At 54.6% G+C, this 21,313-nt stretch overlaps 1 protein-coding gene across 2 annotated transcripts in view; it reads left to right on the forward strand.

Moving 5' to 3' along the window:
* Positions 1 to 21,094, forward strand: part of DCPS (decapping enzyme, scavenger) — a 39,289-nt gene extending 18,195 nt beyond the window's left edge. Inside the window, exons 3-6 of one of the 2 annotated variants that reach the window (XM_028528085.2) lie at positions 9,391 to 9,536; positions 14,491 to 14,604; positions 18,840 to 18,950; positions 20,687 to 21,094. In XM_028528085.2, coding sequence (XP_028383886.1) covers positions 9,391 to 9,536; positions 14,491 to 14,604; positions 18,840 to 18,950; positions 20,687 to 20,953 — 638 coding nt within the window. In that variant the 3' untranslated portion in view covers positions 20,954 to 21,094. The remainder of the gene's footprint in view (positions 1 to 9,390; positions 9,537 to 14,490; positions 14,605 to 18,839; positions 18,951 to 20,686) is intronic. The other variant, XM_036014313.1, reaches the window with a different exon arrangement.
* Positions 21,095 to 21,313: the final 219 nt, after the last annotated feature.

Raw genomic sequence — 21,313 nt, forward strand, 5'->3', positions numbered from 1 at the left:
GTCAGGACACATTCACAAAGCAACCAATCAAGGCGTGAATAAGTGGAACAACAAATTGATATTTCTGTCCCTCCCCCTTCCTCCCTCTCTCTCTCTCTAAAGTCAATGAAATTTTTAAAAATTAGAAATTGGATGTTGAGATGACCCCATGCCCGCCTCTCCCCAGCTGCTTCTCTTCCTCGTCACTTGGAATGCAGTCAGCCAGGCTGCTGTGCCTCCCTGTGTGAAACCAGAAGAGTGGTCTGTGGTGCATCTGACAGCCCAAGAGAAAAGACGTATGTTCTCGGAGGTTCTGTCATGCAAAGCAATAGCCTGATCATCCCAAAGTGAAGCTCCAGGTGAACTCACCTGTGTTCACAGGGCTGCCCATCAGCTCTTTGGCGCCCTACTCTTCAGCGTGAGCAAACGGGCGAGGACAGCCAGGCTTTCAGTAAAGCCTCCACTGGAAAAGGATAAGGGAAAGAAGGGAAAGAAAGGAACATGGAGGAAACAGACTTCAGGGAGGAGAAATTTTCAGAAACTGTCGTTAACATCAGAGAATTCTGATATATTGACTGCATAAGACAAAGATACTATCAAGAAGGAATTTTTTAAAAACTCTTAGAATTAAAAATATAGCAGAAATGAACATTTCAATAGGAAGGTCGATGAAGTTGAAGAAGACTTCCTTCAAACTAGAGCAAGAAGACATAAAGATGGAAAGGGGGAGAGAACAGAAAACCGAAAGAGGGACCAAAGACTTTAAACATCCAAGTAGGTGTTCCATAAAAACGGGGAGGAGAAAGTAGGGAAGAAAATGACCAAAGAAATAGGACAGTTTCTCAGGATAGAAGAACATGATTTTTGAGGTTGAAAGGGCACAATAATTACCCAGCTCAGTGGATGAAAAACTGCCCTACTGCCAAGATCCATCAGCACTTGAGAACAGCAAGAAAGAAAAAGTCACTGTGCAGGGCTGGGGGTCAGAATGACCTCAGACTTCTCAATAGCAGCTTTGCCATCTAGAAAGTCACAGAGCAGTGCTTTCAGAATTTGAGCCTCACTGCCCCTGACCCACTATTCTTCAGGCAGACTCTTCATTCAGTGTGACCGTGAAAACATTCTCAGATGTTCAAGTCTCCAAATGAGTCCCCCTCACTCCGAGTCTCTGGAAGCAACTTGAGTTTGTGCTTTTGTGCCATGGTTCTTGGTGTTTGGCCCCCTGATTGGCGGCAACAACTGCACTTGGGAGGGAACATGTTAGAAATGCAGGTTCTCGGGCCCCTCCTCAGACTAGCACACTGAAGTCTGAGAACCAGTGTTCTAGCAAAACTAGGGCATAAATGTGAAGAGGAAGAGGGTAGGTGCAGGAAACCAGTACAAGAGAGATGGGGGGGGGCGTCCCCAGGATGAGAGTGCATGAGCTCGCAGGGCACTGCTCGGCACAGGCACCTGCTGGAGCAGGCCAGAAGCCAAGGAGGCACATTGCTCGTGTGCCTAATGAGTTTTAACATCAAGAGGAGATAAGTAGCCCCGGCTGGTGTGGCTCAATGAATTGAGTGCCAGCCTGTGAACCAAGGGGTCGCCAGTTTGATTCCCGGTTGGGGCACGTGTCTGGGTTGTGGCCACGGCTGGGGCCTAGGGCCTCGGTTGGGGTCATTTGGGAAGCAACCGATGGTTGTTGCTCTCACACATCGATGTTTCTCTCCCTCTCTTTCTCCCTTCCTTCCCTTCTCTCCAAAAATCAATAAATTAAAAATTTTAAAAAGGAAGGTAAATAACCAGGGATGTAGATGTGGTAATGAATTAGTGATAAGTTTATAGAAAAGTAAACTTAGGCAAACAAAGAGAAATAACTACATACACCAGAAATGGTGCTGAGCAGGAACAGTCATCATAGAACACTACTCAGTAGTGAACAGCATTTACGTTGTCATTAACGGTGCCAACGCCGAGTCCCGCCCCGCCCCGAGTTGTGGTGCAGTGGTGGCCGGTGCAGCGGTGGTGGCGTTGCCGGCGTGGAGGTTAGAGAGAGACTGGGTGTGTCTGTGAGCGTGCGTGTTCGCTTTGGGTGGAGAGCTGGTGTAAAAAAAATAACTAAATTCTTATCTTCTATAATGGGAGGTTAATAAGTAAAATTGAGATGTCAAGAAAGGACAAGATATAAAAAATATTTGTAATTTAGAGCTCTGTATGTACACAATCAAAGAAATAGGTAGAGGGGTTGGAAGTGGTGCACAGAGAGGAACAGCAGACTTGAAAACAAGCTTCATTTGACTCTAACCTATGTGCGAACGCACCTTGAATGAAAAATGAAAGCAAAATTTGAAAATGCAGGACAGGTAGGGAGCGTCAGGGAGTCCTCTGAATAGGACTGACTTTCCCATTACCTGCGTTTTCTCTTTTCATTGCTTTGGTTACCCACAGTCAAACATTAAATGGGAAACTCCAGAAATAAGTACTACGTAAGTTTTAAATTGCACGCAGTTCTGTGATGGGACGAACTCGAATGCCCTCTGGCTCTGTCTCACCCCGTATGCGGATTTCCCTTTGCGCAGTGAATCCATGCTACAGACAGTATAATGAGAGATTATGAGAGACTGACCACACTGCTGTGGTCTATCATTATTACCATTTATAATAATTGTTCTTCTAGTCGTTAATCTCCTACTGTGCCTAATTCATAAATTAAGCTTTATCCGAGGCAAATACATAATAGGGAAACAACATAGCATATGTATGGTTCACTGCTATCCATGGTTGCAGGCACCCACTGGGGGTTTGGAAGTATATGCCCCAAGAAGAAAGGGGACCACTGTATTGTGAACATTTTTGAGGGATGGTTTCTGGAGGAGTTTGAGATGGTTCCAAGCTGTTTTTAAAGAATGTCAGCCAGCAGGAGGGTGGAGGGAGACGGATGTTGCTTCTCTAGCCACAGGGAGAAGTTTCTGGGTAGGGAGGTGCCAGGGACTGCTCGCCCTGGGCAGACGGCTCCCCGAAGCCAGCTTGCTAACCAGGGATTGGCGGAGAGGGCACAGGGGAGGGGGTCAGGCCTTACTTGCTGACCTTCGGGGCTGGCACCGTGGTGCCTTGGCTGGACCCCAGCCCTGAGCTAGACGGAGCCATGGGACGGAGGTCACCACAGTGAAACAAGGACATCCTAGCTGCCTCATGTCGATAGTGAGGCGTGAATGAGGTGGTCCCCTCCCCGTGGGACTGAGAACCGAGTGTCTAGCTCCTCTGTTACAGGGAACGTGGAGGGGCCAGAGGGTGCTGGTACCTTTTTTATTAACTCTATTTTGAAAAAAAAATTTTGAACCCTACAGAAAAGTTGTAAGAATAGTACAAAGAACTCCCTAATAAAAAAAATTCACCTTTTGGGTTTTCATTGGGTTGTTTGTTTAAAAATTTGTTTTATGTATTTTTTATTACAGTGATTTATTTATTTAATGATTTTTTAAATTACAGTGTACGTTCAACACTATTTTGTGTTAGCTTCAGGGGTACAGCCTAGTGGGTAACAGTCACATACTTTACAAAGTGTTGTCCCCTCCCCCATGTTTCCAGTGCCCATCTGGCAGCATATATAGTTATTACAATGTTATTGGCTCTATTACCTACACTGTACTTAACACCCCATGACTGTTTTGTAACTGCCAATTAGTACTTCTTGATCCTTCATCTTTTTCACCCAGCCCCTAACCTCCCTCCCCTCTGGCAACCATCAGTCTGTTCTCTGTATCTTCGACTCTGTTTCTGTTTTGTTTATATTATTCTTCAGATTCCACGCATAAGCAAACTCATGGTATTTGTCTTTCTCTGACTTACTGATATTTCACTTAGCACACACCCTCTAGGTCCATCCGCGCTGGTGTGGGCAGCAAGATTTCATGCTTCCTCATGGCCGAGCAGCATCCCATTGTGCACACACACTACGTCTTCTTTGTCTAACGGTCTGTCGAGGGCCGCTTGGGCTGCGTCCTTATCCTGGCTGTTGTAAACAACGCTGCAGTGAACATGAGGGTGCACATATTCTTTTGAATTAGTATTTTGGGTTTCTTTGGATAATTCCCAGAAGTGGAATCGCTGAGTCATGAGGCAGTTCTATTTTGAAGGTTTGAGGACCCTCTCTGTACTGCTTTCCACAGCAGCTGCACCAGGCTGCATCCCCTTCTCGCCACATCGTCGCCAGCACTTGTTTGTTGTTTTATTTATGGAAGCCATTCTGGCAGGTGTGAGGTGGTATCTCGTTGTGGTTTTAATTTGCATCTCTCAGATGATTAGCAACTTCGAACATCTTTTTATGTGTCTTTTGGACATCTGTATGTCTTCTTTGGAAAAGTGTCTATTCAGGCCCTTTGCCTATTTTTAAATTGGGTTGTTTGTTTATTTGCTGTTGAGTTGTATGAGTTCTGTATAAAATTTTGGATATTAACCCCTTATCAGCTATATCATTGCCAAATATGTTCTATTCAGTGAGTTGTCTTTTCGTTTTGTTGATGGTTCCCTTTGCTGTGCAAAAACATTTTAGTTTGATGTAGTCCATTTGTTTATTTTTTCTTTTGTCCCTTGCCCAAGGAGATACATCAGGAAACACGTTGTGAAGAGAAACGTCTGAGATTGTGCTGCCTGTGTTTTCTTCACAGAGTGTCATGGGTTCAAGTCTTACATTTAGGCCTTTAATCCACTTTTTGTTTGTTTTTGTGCGGTATAAGAAGGTGGTCTAGTTTCATCATTTTCCCGCGTGTATCTGGCTTTTCCAATACAGCTTATTGAACAGACTATCTTTATCTCATTGTATGTTCTTCCCGCCTTTGTCAAATGTTAGGTGGCCGCCCAGGCGCGGGCCCATTTCTGGGCTCTCTGTTCTGCCCCACTGATCTGCATGTCTGTTTTCATGCCAGCACCATGCTCTCCTCGCCTTCTGTTAACATTTCACCGCATTTGCTTTCTGTCACTTCACATGCTCGTACAATAATAATTTTGCACCATTACTGCTTATTGAAGAGTGAGTGACAGACAACATCGCCTTCCATTGCTAGGCATTTCAGTGAGTGTCTCCTGGGAACCAGAGTGGAATGACCCATTCAGGACATTTCTGTACAAACAGTGCATAATGTAGACACCATTATTAAATTTTACCAATTGTTTCAGTGCCTTCTGAGAAGCAGAGCCCTGCTGCCCCAGCCAAGGCCCAGGGCGGTCTCTAGCACCCTTTCATCTGGAGCTCCCCCCAGCCCGGCGCCGTCTCTCCTTGCTCGGACACATGTGAAGAGTTGTAGAGCTGCTTGTTTGTAGGACGTCCCTGGATTCGGCTTTGCTGATATTTCCTCGTGATTAGATTCAGGTTGTTAGTTTTGGCCAGAACACCAGGTACATACGTCATGAGGCACGTGGTGTCGGTGTTCCCGTCAGAAGTGAAGTGAGCTCTGATCCCTTGCTGTTTCCCCTTTGTATTTAGTAAGTGATCTGTGGGGAGATACTTGAGACTGCGTGTGGGCATTCTGTCCTCAATGTGTTTCCACCCAGTGGTTTGACATTTATTGGGCATCATTGGCTCTTGCCCAAGCTCCTTGTGAGGTTCAGTTGCAGGTCGACGCCACAATTGGCATTTAGACAGACACTGGAGTTTGCTTTTGGTTGCCTTTGAGAAGCTGCATCGATTATTATCAGACAGGTTTTATCCCATTTGGGACAGAGATGCTTTCCTTGGGTTTAAGATCTGAAAGGCCAGATTCATTTCCTCGTTTGTTCAGTGTTTGTTAAGTGCTTACTGTAGGCCAAGTGCTGTTCCAGGTGCTGGGCTCAAATGATTTAAAAAATTTAGTCCCAGCTGGTGTGGCTCAGTGGATTGAGCATCGGCCTGTGAACCGAAGGGTTGCCGGTTCGATTCCCAGTCAGGGTACATGTCTGGGTTGCAGGCCAGGTCCCCGGATGGGGGCATGTGAGGGGCAACCACACATTGATGTTTCTCTCCCTTTCTCTTTCCCTTCCCCTCTCTCTAAAATAAATAAATAAATAAATAGAAATCTCTTTTAAAAGATTAAAAAAAATAGACATTTCTTTAAAAAAAATTAAAAAGTTGGATAAAATAAAATGTTCATCATCTTGGAAGGTACATGGTAATGGGGGGGACCAGACGATCCCTTAGAGTGGGGGGACCACTCTCTTGGTAGGTGTGGCGAGGGAAGGGGGAGGGCGCCTCTGTAGCCAGGGCCGCCCAAGGACTGTGGGGAGCTGGCCTCTGGGCAGAGACCTGACTGATGCAAGGCAGCAGCCAGGACCACGGCAGGAGGCCTGCCCAGCAGGGGGACCGCTGGCACAAGGCCTAGGAGTGGGCACGTGCTCGGGTGACTTAGTGGGAGTGTAGGCAGGTCGGTTTGTTCGGAGCAGAATGCCGAGGGGGAGAACGGTGGTAAGTGAGTTTGGGGAGAGGTCCGGACACCGTAACGCAGGCCTGTGTTGACTGCGATAGGGGGCCAGCCAGGGGTGTCCCACCTGTGGCCCGAGGGCCACATGCAGTCCAGGATGGTGATGAACACAGCCCAACACAAAATCGTAAATTTACTTAAAACTTTTTTTTTTTTGCTCATCAGTTTTTGTTAGTATTTATGTATTTAATGTGTGGCCCAAGATAACTCTTCTTCTTCCAGCATGGCCCAGAGATGTCAAAAGGTTGAACACCCCTTGTAGACAGTCCAGGTGCGAGGGGATCAGCCCCTCAGCAGAGCGAGGAACTCAGCCAGCCCCACCCCTGACCCCAGCATGTGGGAATCCCTGCTTCCTGTGGTGGCGGTGGTCTGCTGGAGGCTGGCCCCCACGAGGGCCTGGCACGAAGGGCTGAGAGCACAGCGGCAAGGGCGAGGTTTCTGCCTCCAGGAAAGGGAGGACCGCAGGAAGTGAGCAGCTGGAAACATCTTTTCATTTGTCCCCTCCCACTGAGGGGAAGGCAGGAGGGGGCTGGCCCGTGAGGTGCCTGCTTCCTCGGCACCCTGGGTGGCTGGGGTGGTCTTTTGACAAGCCTTGGCAGACAGGGGCATGCGTGGGGGCCCAGCAGCATTCTGATCTGGAGCGGCCAGGGAACCCCAGACTGTGAGCACAGGCCCTGTGTCCACTGCCAAGAGGGCTAGGCTGTTCTCCAGCATGAGCTCTGCCTTCGTCCCGCCCATCTCCCCAATGCGAGGGAGCATCATTGTTCACAGTTTTTCTCCCCTCCGCCCAGCCCAGGAAACTGGAACACCGGCCAGGCTGGGACTGAGAGCTGGCATTGGGGGAGCACTTTCCTTTTGGGGGTGGGGGGGAACTTTCCAAATGCTTCCCATCTCCTTCTCACAACAGCCCAGGGCTACAGAGCTGCTGAGTGCAGAGTTAGGATTTGAACCCAGGCCGATTGCTGCCAGAACCTCCGTTTTCTCCACCAAGCTGCACTGCAGACAGCACGGGACTCCCCTAGAGGCCACTGCCAGGGCCTCTACAGTGCCTTTTGTCCCATTTCAGGCTGTCTCCTGCCTCTTGAGATCTTGTTGTGCTTGACCTCTGGCCTGTGGCTCTGGGCTGTCAGACAGTGGTGGGGGTGAGTGGGAAGCAGGGGACACCTGATGCCGCTGCCTCCCTGTCAGGGTCCAGCACAGAGCTTCCCAGGAAGTAGGGTGACACTTACTTAGCATGTCCAGCAGTCCAGATGGCCGGTGCTGTTTAATGCTAACTACAGCTCTGTGGGGCAGATTTTACAGCCACCCTTTAACAGATGAGGAAGTGAGGCTCCAAGAGCCAGGTGGCACAGCCAGTGAGTGAGAGGAGAGCCACGTGTCAGCTCAGGTCCCACATCTTCGCACCAACCTGGCCTCCGCAGCTGACGGAACAGGGGCCTCTGATCCCCACGGAAGTCATGTGCTGGGTATAGCCCCTGAGGACATCTCCCCTGGGCTGGTGTCGAAAGAGCACGGACTGGGTTCCAGCTTGTCTGCCGTGCCTTGCAGTGTGACTGATGTCAGATACGTCTCAAATTGCTGTCAGCACTTTTCACCCTCCTGTGAAATGGGATTGAAGTCCCCGCCTCGAGTCCTCAGACCAAAAGTGAACGTATGGAAGGGTGGTTCTCCGTTGGTCTGGAGGGATGTGAGCAAAGATGAGAGCCTGCCGGAGTGTGAGATGCGCCGCCAGGTTTCTCCCGTTTCTCTGGACGGACACGTCTACATCTAGAGTCAGGGAGTCGGGGGCATGGCGCAGGGGAGGCGGGGGTCCTTTGAGAAACATCCCAGCTGATTTTAAACACCGTTTCCTTTCCTGCCCTTCATATCTTTGTTGATGTGCCGTACACAGGGGTGGGCAAAAGTAGCTTTACCATTGTTCTTACGGAAAAAGACAAATGCTACAAATAAATAATGCACTAATTAGTAAGTAAATAATGCAAGAATAAACCTACTTTTTCCTACCTTTGTATAAACATAAGAGTAATGATAACAGATGTAGCAGATGTTATTAGAGAAAAGGGCTTCACCAGGTGTATTGGACCAGGGCCCCACCCTGCAGTCTGTTTAGGAACACTGCCCAGTTCCCTGGTAGCGGAGACAGTGATTCTCAAGCACCGGCAGTTTTATCCCCCAGGGATGTTGGGCAATGTCTGCGGGCGTTTCGGTAGCCACACGTGGGGCGGGCTTTTACCAGCACCTCGGCCGGAGCCTGCAGTGCTGCTGCGCGTCCCGTGGTGCACAGGGTGGCCCCCACAAAGAGGTCAGTAGGCCCAAGTGTTGGTGGTGTCGAGGCTGAGAAACTGTGGGTTGAGAATAGCCGGCTTTTGCATAGTAAATATTTGCTATCTGTCAGAGATTGTTCTAAGTGCTTCACAGGTATTAACTGGCTTAATCCTCCCAATCCTATGACATAGAAGCTATTATCCTCAGGTGACAGATGGGAACTCAGGGGCATGGGAAGGCAGATGATTGGACTGACATCCGGGCCCTTAGGAAGGAGCTGGAGAGGCGGGACTTGAACTCAGTCAGCTCCAGAGCTCGTGCCTTTAACCATTTGCTGTGCATCCCGCACTGCTTGGCATGGAGGGGCTGCTTGGCTTTGAACCAGATTTTTAGCTGTGGGTCTAGAAACCTAGAGATTTGGTATGTGAGAAAAGTCAGAAACTTTATTTCTGTGCCTAGCAAATAAAGGGGGAAGCACGAAGGGTAGGGTGATGAGTTTTCCAGGTTCAGAGTGTGGCCCAGCTTTTGAATTCAGTGGCCCAGGCACCTGTGGGAGGGATCGTGGGTGACACGACAAGAGCTTCAGCCTTTGACTGCCTTTGCCAGGGAGTCAGCGGCGGGGCAGAGGTTGTCCCCTTTCCCTGGTGGGGACCCAGTGTGGCCGGGCTGTGCAGGGAGTGGGCCTCACTCTGCGCTCCCCGGTGTGTCGTTGCAGACGTGAAGACCACCGTGGTGTACCCGGCCACAGAGAAGCACCTGCAGAAGTACCTGCGCCAGGACCTCCACCTGGTTCGAGAGACGGGGAGCGATTACAAGAACGTCACCTTCCCTCACCTGGAGTCCCAAAGCCTCAGCATCCAGGTGACTGGCCCAGAGCGGGCAGACCCACAGTGCTGTCCCAGTGGCTAGTGTGTCCCTCACAGGCATCAGTCGAGGCCCTACCAGGAGCCGTCACTGTCCCCCAGCCAGGCTGTGGGGCTGCGGCGGAGTCCCTGCCTGCATGGGGCTTACCTCCTTGTGCAGGAGTCAGACAGTACAGAATGAATGCATCTGCGACCCCGTGGGATGCAGCCTCACAAGCGCTATGGGCAGAAATCGGCAGGGAAGTCGCATAAATAGCCCTGCGGTGGGGTGGTCACTGTTCCACAGAGGACAGTCATTCATACAGGAATTGACCCCAGTCTCGGGCATGCACCTGAGGTTCCCTGAGGACCTCAAAGTGACCCAATGCATTGGAGAATCTGTCTGCTCAAGCAGTAGTCACGACACAGTCTGGGAGGGGGCGGGGTGTGCCTTTGCCAGGTGTCTGAATAGGCAACGGATGCCTGATCAGGCCCGCCCCTCCAGACTTAGCACCCCAGGCTCCAAATGCTGAGGCTCAGAGTGAAAAACTACCCTTCGCTAGTTCTCCCTTGCGTTCACTCCATAGAGGGCAGGACCTGATTGTCTCTGGGGACTTTGTGCAGACTTTGTCTCCCAGGGGCTGTATTTGGGGGTTGGCAGCGTCTCCTCAGTGTCCTCAGCGACTGGGCCAGATTCAAGGCCATTTTAGCTAGCAAGACCCGATTACTCCTTGGCCTGGGCCCAGTGCCAGCCAGTGCCTCTGCCTAGAACTGGCCCCGTGAGAATGTCAGCGTTAACTGTGACGGCTGAGTTGTTTTTGCTCGCTCACTGGCTCTCGCCGTCTCCATGGCTTTCTCACTCACCCTCGTTCTTGAACATTTCTCATCCACTCTCCCCAAGACTCAGGTTGCAGTGATGGGAGGCATTCTGTTGCGGGGAACTCCCAGCCATTTCCCCCAGACCCAAGAGAAGGCGGGTGTCCTGGGTGCAGGCGCCTTGTGGGCTGCATGTACTCGGGAGGAGGAAGCACAGGGGGGTTGGCAGGCTGGGTGGGAGGCGCTGTGCACCCACAGCCCCCTTTCCCTGTCTGGCTGTATTTGCATAGGTTCCTCTGACTCACGCTGGCTGGATTTTTTTTTTTAAGTCCCAGCACTTGCTCTGTCCTCTGAGTGGAAAAGAGGTGTGTCCCCATCTTCCTAGATAGCTTCTGCTGTCAGGGTCCTGGAGGGATCTCCTGGAATATATGTTCTGTGTACCAGTTGCACATCTGTGAGATTCAAGAGAGGAAGCCCTTAATATAGGCAGTGTGAGTCATTTATGTACTTCTGCCATGATTCAGATCCTTCTAGAAAATCATACGACAAAGTTCGACTACTCTGCCTGCTTCTGTTTGCCACGAGCATGTTCTGTGTATTCCTTCTTGACTGTTCCTGGCAAGTTTACAGGCACTCAGCTTAACTGGCAACAGTCATCGTATTTATTGAGCATGTACTATGTGCAGGCCCTGGGCTAGGCTCGGGTGGGTCCCCAAGGTAAACACTGGTCCCTTCTAAGAAGACAGGTGTGAGGCTGACAGCTGAAACACAGTGCAACCAGCACTCTGGTGGTTTATATGGAAGGTGTGGCGACACAGAGGGGGAGTGATCTGCTCAGACAGGGGGATGGCCTTGCAGCGGAGGGGATCCTCCAGCTGCAGGGGACAAATAGGAGTTTACCGGGTAGACGAGGCAGACAGGGCTTTCCAGGCAGAAGGAAGGCCAAGTGCAGAGGCACAGAGGGCTGGGGAGCCCAAGGCCAGCAGAGGCCAGGAGGAGGCATGTGCGCTGTTCAGGGCCTCATACACCTTGCTGATGGTTGGGGTTGCCTGGTGAGATTTTTCAAAATACAGAACCTAGTCCATATCCGCTGAATCAGATGTTCAGGGAGTGGAGCTGGGGAGTCTGAATTTTAAAAATATCTGTTGTAGCTGGTCATCAGGTCTGAGAACGATTGCCACAGCCAGTGAGGGTCCCCTGAGCAGTTCAGTCCTACGCGTCATGTGCTCGGAGTCAGACCCTGGGCTGAGTGTGGTGAGAGAGGGAGCAGAAGGGCTCTGAGCTCCTCTCGGTCTGGTCTGGACGGTCTGGATGAGGCGGAGGCTGTGAGTTCAGAGGCGGGGTTTAGGAGCCAGGCAGTGGCGGGGCGGGGGGAAGTGCCAGGGATGGCTCCAGGTCTAGCCTGCACGGTGAGTGGACAGATAGTGGGGTTGTTAACCTGGACGGGGATGGGGACGGCAGAAAGCATTTATGTGGAAGACAGGGAGTTCAGTTTGGGACGTAATGAGTCCCCACGAGGTACCAGGAACTGTTCTAAGCACTTTATGGGCATCACCTCAAAAAACGTTCACAATGGCCCTTCAGAGATGGCAGTTGGAAACCAGGTGATCTGGCTCCTGGGCTTTTAGCTGACTACCTTCTTTGGCTCCTCAAACTTGGTGCTTGTAACTTCTAATAAAAATGCCCGGTAAAAAACGCAGTGGGACGCCTGGATTCGGAGCAGGAGAGATCATTGGGCTGGAAATGCCGGTTGTCACTGAGCTGGGGCTTCGGTGTCAGCCAGGTTGGGTTCTCGCTCTGCGCTTCAGAGCGGTGTGACACTGTCCTTCCCTCCCGAAGCCGTTTCCTCGCCTGGCAAAGGTGGCTATGGTCCCAGGGGAGACTGAGAGAGGTGTCATGTGTCACATTCCCACTGCTGCTTCCAGCACAGAAAAGGCGCCAGAATGGTAGTTGCCATTGAGCACACCCAGGTGACAGTTTGGGAAGCAGGACAGGGCAGTGCAGAGCTGAGACACGTGGAGGGGCGGTCGGGTAAAGGGTGGCCAGCGGAGAGGGCCCAGTGGGTGGATGGGCAGAGAAGCGGGAGCGTGAAGGAGGAGCACAACGTCCCGGGCAGAGAGGGAGGTCTGGGGTGGGTGCCAGTGTCACTGCTAGGAGGCCCTGCAGGGTGCCTTCCAGAAGCCATCAGGGCCCACTCACAGGCCCGTCGTCATCGGGGGCCGAGTCTCCCAGCCATGCTTTCGGGGGGTTCACTCGCATTACGTAACCCCCTAGGTTCTGTGAGAGTCCTTTGCCTGCTTCTCCTGCCTTTCTCACTGGGCTTCTGGCCGAGACTCCATGTGCATCTCGGTCCCTCCTGCTCTCCCAGGGGCCTTGCCCCCGTGGCCTGGAGCGTGGGCTCTGAAACCACACTCTGGCTTAGAACTGCATGGGCTGCCTTGCCCCTGCTTTTCCCTTGGCTACAAAATGGGGCGCTCACAGCCCCAAATTCCCCGGATTGCTGTGAGGACAATCCCCATGAGGCCTTAGAGCAGAGCCTGGCACATAGTGGGACTGCGCTGGCCACTCCCCACCTGCCTGGGGCCACTGGCCGCCCCACTCTGGCACCAGCCTCAGCCTTGCCCTTCGGTCAGTGCCGCCTCCTTTGCTCTCATCTTCTCTTCCTCCCCCAGTCGGGCTTGTGGCCCCCACCGCTGTTCTCAATTCCAGTAAAGCTGCTCAGGCAGACGTCCTAAGACTTCCTTCTGGGAATAGGTTTTGCTCTCTGCATCTCTTAGGCAGGAAAGGAGGGAGGTCAAAGTTTCTGAGTCTTGTTTTTTAATTACCAGCTTAAAAATCAGTATCCCAAAGGGAAAAGCTTGGGTCCCCTTCCTCCTCCAGACCTCCCCCAGTTGAGGCAGCCAGGCTCTTGGGGCGTGTGACCCTTTCTTCTTTGCAGTGGGTAGGCCACATGTGACTTGTCTGTGGGTCTTAACTGGCGGGCTAGGTGGCCCAGCTATTCCCAGGCAGGTACCCTCTGTTCCCAAACTCTTCATCTCAGAGAGCTGCACTTGACCTTGGCCGTGCTGCCCAAGAGCTGAGGAGAGCTGAGGCTGCGGACTCCTGAGAGGAGGCATGCAGACTAAACCAGCCCCTGGCCCCAGCCTTTGCAGCACTGCCTGCGCCACTCTCCTGGGAGTAGGCAGAGGGGCCCTCCAGCTCTGATGGTGTCAGTGCCCTGGTGGCTGCCCGCGCCCCTGCTGTGATCTGGGAGGCGGATGGGCAGCGGTGTGAGCCCAGCCCTGGTCCCCTGTGTGGCTTTCCAGCAAGGTTCTCTCAGGATTCCTGGCACCAAGTTCACTGACCTAGAAGGAAGTTTCCTCTGCAAAGAATTCTCAGAACTGGGGGGAAGTGGAGAAGTGCTGAGGTGTGAGGTCTGTGGGCTTGAGCCCTAGGAAATAGGGGCCTTAGCTTAGCCTCCCTGCAGGAGGCTGCTATAGGAAGGCCATCCGGAGCTTCGCTGTAGTGATAGCTGTGACACCTACGCAGTGCCCAGGAAGGGCTCCCGGAGCACTGTGGACGGGCCAGAAGTCTTGTTGACAAGGTGGCCTTCAGGTCTGCTTTGTCACGCAGGGGCCATGTCAGCTGACGCTGCTGTGGCTCCAGGTGGGCAGAGGTGCTTATCCAACCACTCTGAGAATCCCTGGGGTGGGGCAGGAAAACTGCACACATTACCTTAGAACCTCCACCTTCCCCCGTCTGACACAGAGCCAGCTTCCTCTGCAGAGGGATCTCCCAGTCTGGCAATGCACTGTGGTCCTGCGTACTGTGGGCCAGGTGGGCGGCTCCTGGTCGTGTGGGCAGTGGAGGGTAGATGCAGACCAGGCCTGTGAGGCTGCGGCATGCGCACTGCTGACCCGGAGAGCCTGAAGGACCAGTTCTGTCTGCATGGCAGGGGCCTTGTGCAGATGGCTAATGACCGAGTGTCAGCGGTGGTAGGAGGGCAGGTCTCTTCTGGACCCATGAGAGCAGATCCTGGGGGACAGGACCGCCTGAGTGTAGATCCCCTGAGGTCAGTGGCTGACCCTCCTAAAGGAGCCAGGGAGCTGCCCTAGCCCAGGCTGGGGAGTCTCCCCAAGGGGTGGTAACTGGATCTCTCTCCCTCCTTCTCCTTCCAGTGGGTGTACAACATTCTCGACAAGAAGGCGGAGGCCGACCGGATTGTGTTTGAGAACCCAGATCCCTCTGACGGTTTTGTCCTCATCCCCGACCTCAAGTGGAACCAGCAGCAGGTAGGAGGTTTCCCCCGGGGTCCTCTGCTCAGAGTGCCCTGCCCCCCTGTTGCTGGCCGGCCTCAGCCCCGCCCTTCTTTCTCTCAGTGGTCTCTCACTCTCTAAGCAGATTGTAGCCCACCAGCACGAGAGGTCTGAGCCCTGCGGTGCTCATGCATGCCTGCCATGCACTAATGTTTATACTCCACTGGGTCGGTTTAAAGCCCTTTCTGTCTCCCCCAGCGGCCCCCCACACTGTGTAGTGTGGGGGGGCAGCATGAGGCAATGTTTGCCTAACCACATGGGGCACTCCTTAACCAGCCAAGTGGCTTGGGTGGCCCCTCTCACCTCCTGGAGCCCTGTGTTGGACTGTTTGCTTTTCTTGGTTCCCCGGGACACCAGCAGATCCAGGTAGGCCCATGGTCTGAAGTAGTGACAGGGGGCAGTCGTGGTGAACAACCTGGCGTCCCTGACATTGCCCTAGTCATGGAGGAGGCCTCCTGGCGGCCCCTCTTGCCCCTGAGCCTCCAGGCTTTGTTTCCCGGAGTCCCTCGTGCTGGCCCTCTCTGTGCTGGGCAGCCTGTCTCTCTGCAGCTCCTTTCCCGTCCTCACTCCCCTGTGTCTGCCCGCCGCGCATCATGATGTACCATCTGCTCTGTGGGCAGGCTCATGTGCCCCGATGGTACCAGACCAGGCAGAGCAGCATCTTACAGGAAGCACTGCTCCCACCGCAGAGTGGCAGTGGGCCACACTCGGCCTGCAGTGGGCCAGGAGAAGGCCAAGGCAGCCAGAGGTGGGATTGCCGAGTAGGAAGCAGTGGGTAGACAAACGCCCCTGTCCTCTAGCTAGACTCTTTTGTGTATTCCAAGCTCGGGTTTCTGTTCTGCTTTTGGGGGGCCCTTCAGGTTTTTGTGCCCCTCCTGCAGTCACAGGACAGGCGGCAGTGTCACTCTGCGGTCTGGGCCCTCGTCTCTCTGAGCTGTGGCCTGCTCATCAGGCCTCGGGGTCCTCACTGAGCCCACCTGCTGTTTGCTTGGTTTTGCTTTCGTGATTTCTGGACCTGCCACGCCGCTCCTTCCCTGCCAGAAAAGGGGGCTGGGAGCCTGTGGTTGGGGCAGAAGGCCAGTGTCTCAGCGCAGGCACACAGGCGAGCGAGCACCAGCTGTCGCTTACAGGAGACGAGAGGGAATTCCTGTGCATGCTTGAGGGGTGGTAGGGAATTTAAAGGGAGTTTCCAGAAGGTGGAGCGCTGCGTGATTTGCTAGAGCCAGGTGAGATCGAGGTGTGGGGTGTTGTGGTGCAGAGAGACTGAGAGAACACCTGCTCCCAGCCCCCGCATCTCCTCGCCACCCTGGCCTCCATGGCGGAAGCCAGACTGGCTCTGGAGATGTTGGGGGTGCTGGGGCGAGGTCCTAGGGGTACTAGCGGCAGCTCTGGATGGTGCCTTTGTGCAGCTCCACAAACCCCAGCTGTCCCTCAGCAGCCCTGTGCCTGGAGGTCCTGGGTGGTGCACTGGGTCACGGGGGTGGGAGCGGTGTAGGAGGAGCCTCTGACTCACAAGACTCATGAGACTGGGAATTGTGTGCTCTGCATGGGAACGGGACCAGCGTCCTCCTGACCTGATGCTGGCGGGCGTCCTGGCTGGCCTGCGCGTGGATGCGCCCACCCTCTGTTCTCTTGAACACAGAAAGGCTTCAGGAACCGCACGGGGCTTCCGGCCACACATCTGGACTGACCCTCAGTGGCCGAGAGTGGGCAAGCTGAAACATCGGGCTTTCCTAGATGACCGTGTAGGTGCCAGTGTTCTTGACCTTTGCTTAATCAGCACTGATAATGCCACGTTTCATGGTCTCAAGTCCTTGATCTGCGACAGAACACCAAAATCAACAGCTCCCTGACAGGCAGGCAGCGCATCCAGAGGGGAGACAGGCCGGGCGGACTTCTTTCCCTCACAGCCACGAGGTGAAGGAGGGGTACCTGGTGCTTTCCTCGGGGGTGCTCACCTGGGATTCCCCCCTGCTGCTCTTTCTACCAGAAGTGTATCTTTATATCATTTGTATATATTCGTGTAGCCCCCGACAGATGGCTCAGGATTAGAAAGACTCTTTGTCCATCTGTCCATCCAGCCATCCAGCCATCCATCCATTCCACGAATACTTATCAAGTCCCTAATGTTTGCTAGATACTCTGCCTTCCTGGAGGTTGTGACAGCTGTTCCTCAGCTTTCTGAAGAGTTACCTGTTTATTTAATTTGCCTGCTTCTTGTAGGCCCGGTTTATACATGTAGGTAGTCGACTGCAGATAGTACAAAGGGTGCACAGTGAACGGAAGTTCCCGCCATCCATTTCCCTGCCCCAGAAGAGAGAAGTTCTCTGTCCTTCCAGACGGAGTCTTTGCGTGTTCTCTGTATAAGCACACACAGACACACACACGTGTATGTGTGTTGGTTTAGACACACATACACTTTCAGTTCGTGGGGTTTAGGTGCTCTGGTCTAAGGTTCTCAGACCCTGCCCTTTTGGGCTGCTCCAGAGGCGGAGGGACGGCTCTCCAGAGCTCCAGCCGGTCTCGGTCTTGCTTCTTGCCAAGAAGCTGTGGCTTTGATGGCACCGTCCTACCTTGTAAAACAGGATCGATGGTGTCTTCTCCCAGCGTGGCTGATGGGCCAGCTTCTGGGGTGCCAGTCGGAGACCCTTGCCAGCCCCTCATCTAGCTTTGTCAGGTCCTTTCTCCCTGCGGGGGGCCCTGTGGCTGGCTGCAGAAATCTGGGGTACAACCGATGTCGAAGAAGGGCTTTCCCTCCCTCTCCCCGGCCCGTGAGCCGACACCAGCCCCAGGCCCCGTTCCCCGTCATGCCTGTGGCTCGGGGAGGTATGGACTGACTGTCGAGCTGGGCGTTTGTCGGCAGGCTCCGTTTAAAACAGGCGCTCCTGTTGTTTGGTTGTCCTGCGACAGTGGCACGTGGGGCGGCGGAGACTCCCGCAGACACACCCCCCTCCCCTCCGAGGTTAAACAGTTCTGTTTCCTGGCTGCTCCCTGGTCCTCCAACGAGTGAGAGAGTGAATGTCCGGGACACACGTGGTGAGAAGGGAAAGCACAGAAGGGACCTGTGGGTACAGCTGAGGCCTGGGTGGGCACAGCTGGGTCAGCTGCCCCGAGGTTCCCCCGGCAGAGAAAACATCTGCGTCGGGGAGAGGCACAGCTGGGCATCCGGAACCATGTGGGCCGTCTCATTCTCACCTTTTAAATCGGGGCTCTTCAGGGGTCAGTCTGGTGACTCACGGTGCCCGGAGCATCTTGTGCGGAGCTGACAGCTCAGACTGTGGGGCGGAGTGTGGCTGGAGTCACCCCAGGCCTCGCCCATGGAGCCCTGGTGTCTGGGACTTGCCTCCTTCATACAGGGACGTGGTACCAGCCCGGGCTGGGGTCTGGGGGGGGCGGGGGGGGGGCGGCGTTGTCCAGGCCAGAGGAGGAAGTCATTTGCTGTCCTGAACAAGGTCTTGTTGACTTTGGTTCTTTGTGCTGCTGTGAACTCCAGGGTTGTGGCTCTGTTCCGGGAGGACAGCAGGAATGGCTGCCTGGAAGCCTGGGGAGATGGGAGATGGGCAGGAGAGGAAAAGGTTACCAGGCCCTGCTGGCTCCCCGCGGAGCTGGCCCCAGACTCCCTTGCACCCCACGCACCCGCCTCCAGGGCAGTGAGGTTGCTTGCTCTCCCCTTGCGGGCCCCACACCCACCTGTCCCCGAGCCTTGGCTTTCACTGCTCCTCCACTGGAGTGCCCTTTCTCTAAGCCCACGTCTTCCAGACCCAGGTCCCCTGCCTCCTCTTCCAGGAAGCCTCTCTGGATAGCCCTCACAGACAGTCTTTCCTCCTTCCTCCTGTGTGATTGCTTCGAGTCTCACAGTAGTTACTTGTGTGAGTGTGAGTGCAGTTAGACCATGAACTCTTGGAGGGAAAGAGCTAGCCTTGGCCCTTTCTGGAACCTCATCAGCTCTGTGAGTGCAGAAGTACTCCCATCTGGGATTCTTTAGCAGGAGGAATAAACAGAAGTCCCATTCCTTGGGTTATCCCCACTTACACACCCTGGACACATGGGTTCCCACGTGGTCTGGGGACCGGTCCTGCTGTGGCCCCTGCACTTGGCTAGGGCTGGCTGTGCAGGACTGGGCCTGGGTGCTTGCCAGAAGCTTCCCTGGGATTGGTGTCCTCCCCAGGCCCTGTTACCCGCTAAGCCTGGTTTACCCCCGGTCTCTGCAGCTCGATGACCTGTACCTGATCGCCATCTGCCATCGCCGGGGCATCCGGTCGCTTCGGGACCTTACTGCAGAGCACCTGCCGCTGCTCAGGAACATCCTCCGGGAGGGGCAGGTGAGTCACCCGGCCGAATGCCCTGGGAGCCCAGAGCAGCCGCACTCCGGTTCAGGGTGCTCCCTCCACCGAGGACTGCACCCTGCCCAGCAGGGGGTCTGCAGCGGGGGCTTCTTTCTGGACACCAGCGTGGAGGCCACACACAGGCTCTCCTGAGCCCTGTCGCTTGGTCCTGCCCCACCCTCCCATCCTCCGTTCAGCCACCTTTCCTCTCCCCACACTCGTCCTCCTCGTCTTAGGTCCCCACTTTGGCCCCTGCCTTTCTCCAGCAGGCTGCACCTGGGCCGCCCGTCCATCCCAGGATCGCCTGCCTTGCCTGTGACAGCCAGGTCACACAGCCATGTGTCTCGGGTAGCGGGGTTGCAGGCTCTGATGCTGAATGTAGGACCCCCCTCCCCCAGCCCGAGGGCAGAGACTACGTTCTCTAGCGCCCAGTCTTCAGGGACACCATCTATCTGGGGTGTTTACTGAATGGAATGACATTACTGGGGTACTGAAAGGAGCCCTGAGGTGAGGGACGATCGGGGAAGAGAGACAAGAATCCAGGGTGGTGGCCCTTACTTTGACATTCTGACCCAAGCCAGCTGGCAGACCTTGGGCATCATGTCTCTGGGCCTCGATATCTGGTTATGATCCTTCTGAACCTCCCTTCTGTAGGGCGGTTCTCAGCCTTTTTTCCACTCTGGAACATTCAAAGGTCCCCCCACAGGCTCTCCCCCATGCCAGGGCCTGGCAGTCATGGGTGCTCCTCTCCACAGGAGCCACCCGAGGCCCCGCTGCACGTGGAGCAAGGGCCCCGCCCGGTGCTCTCCGAGAGCCTCGGACTGCTCCCTGTCAGTGCCCTCACCCTCCCGTCCCTCCGTCCTTGTTCAGAGGGACGCGTCACTCTCCTGAAACACCCACTGGTGGCAGAGAGTGGTGTCTGTTTTTTGGGGAGATACCTGGCCAGCACATTCACCTGCCCTGGCAGCTCTGGCGGCCTCGCCCTGCTCATCCCAGGAAGCCCTTTGGGTGCCCTGGCCCGGGTCTCACCCGGGGTGAGATCCCTGGGGTGAGCTCCAAACACAGACTGCAGTTCTGGGTGTGTTCTGAGCCCACTGAGGCCCTTGTCTTTCCTCCTCACCTCTGACCCCCTTAGGGATTGGCCCACAATGGGAACCGGAGTCCCCTGTTAACCCCAAGCCTTGGACACTCCGGAAGAGGGGGCTGAGAGGAAAAGCCCTACCCCTGAGCAAGGTGGGGGCCCAGGGAGGCGGGGCCAGAGTCAGAGCCCGCCCGTCATTTTCCCTCCACCAAGGCCCTAGCTCCTCATTTCCGAGCTCCACCCGATGGCGTGCTGAGGGAGGACACGGCTCCCCCTGCCACTTGGTGCTGTCCGTGTTTACAGGCCGTCCCCAGTTGGTCCCTGGGGCATGTCCTCAGGCACTGGGACTCCCTGGATTCCCAGCAACGGCTGCTTGAGGAAGCAGATGTTTTACCCAGATTGGCACGGGGCATCCTGACCAGGCCACTGCCCCCTGGCTTTGGGAGAGCGAGCCTCAGCCTTGCCGCCACCACCTGTGTTTGTTGAATCTTAGAAAGCAGTTCTGGGACCTGAAGCGCACAGTGCGCAGAGGGCTTTGGGAGGGTTTTTACCAGACGTCTTCAGGCCGGTCTGGGGTCAGGACAGGAGGAGGGTCTGGCACGGTTTCATGCTCACACAGTGACCCCTTTCCTGCCACTGCCCTTCTCCCCAGGAGGCCATCCTGCGGCGCTACCAGGTGAAGGGGGACCGCCTCCGCGTGTACCTGCACTACCTGCCTTCCTACTACCACCTGCACGTGCACTTCACAGCCCTGGGCTTCGAGGCCCCTGGCTCCGGGGTGGAGCGGGCACATCTGCTGGCAGACGTGATCGAGCACCTGGAGCACGACCCCGAGTACTACCGGCAGCGCACCCTCACCTTTGCCCTCAGGGCGGATGACCCTCTGCTGAAGCTCCTGCAGGAAGCCCAGAAAAGCTGAGTCTGCCCAGAGCTACCCGGAGGAGGACACAGATGTATGGGACTTGGGTGGAGGGGACTTTTTAGCACCAAATCCAATTTTTGTAATGTGTTTTATACTGGCTCATTTCTTGTGTGTGAATAAAGCATTGGTCTCATGTGGTGTGGACCGACGGTGCGGTCTGGGGAGGCAGGTGCGGAGGCAAGTGGAGGGGGAGAACCCAGGGAAGGCCTGGAGAAACGAGGCCAGCCTGGGAAAGGGGCGTGGTTCCGCGGACCTGGAAGGCTGCCAGGCCTGTGTCCGGACCCGCACACCCATCCTTGTGACTTCCTTGTCCGGATCTGACTGTGCCTCTCCCTGTTTTCTCTTCTGACCCTACTG

The sequence above is a fragment of the Phyllostomus discolor genome, chromosome 13 (assembly GCF_004126475.2).
Source record: "Phyllostomus discolor isolate MPI-MPIP mPhyDis1 chromosome 13, mPhyDis1.pri.v3, whole genome shotgun sequence".
NCBI classification, from domain to species: domain Eukaryota; kingdom Metazoa; phylum Chordata; class Mammalia; order Chiroptera; family Phyllostomidae; genus Phyllostomus; species Phyllostomus discolor.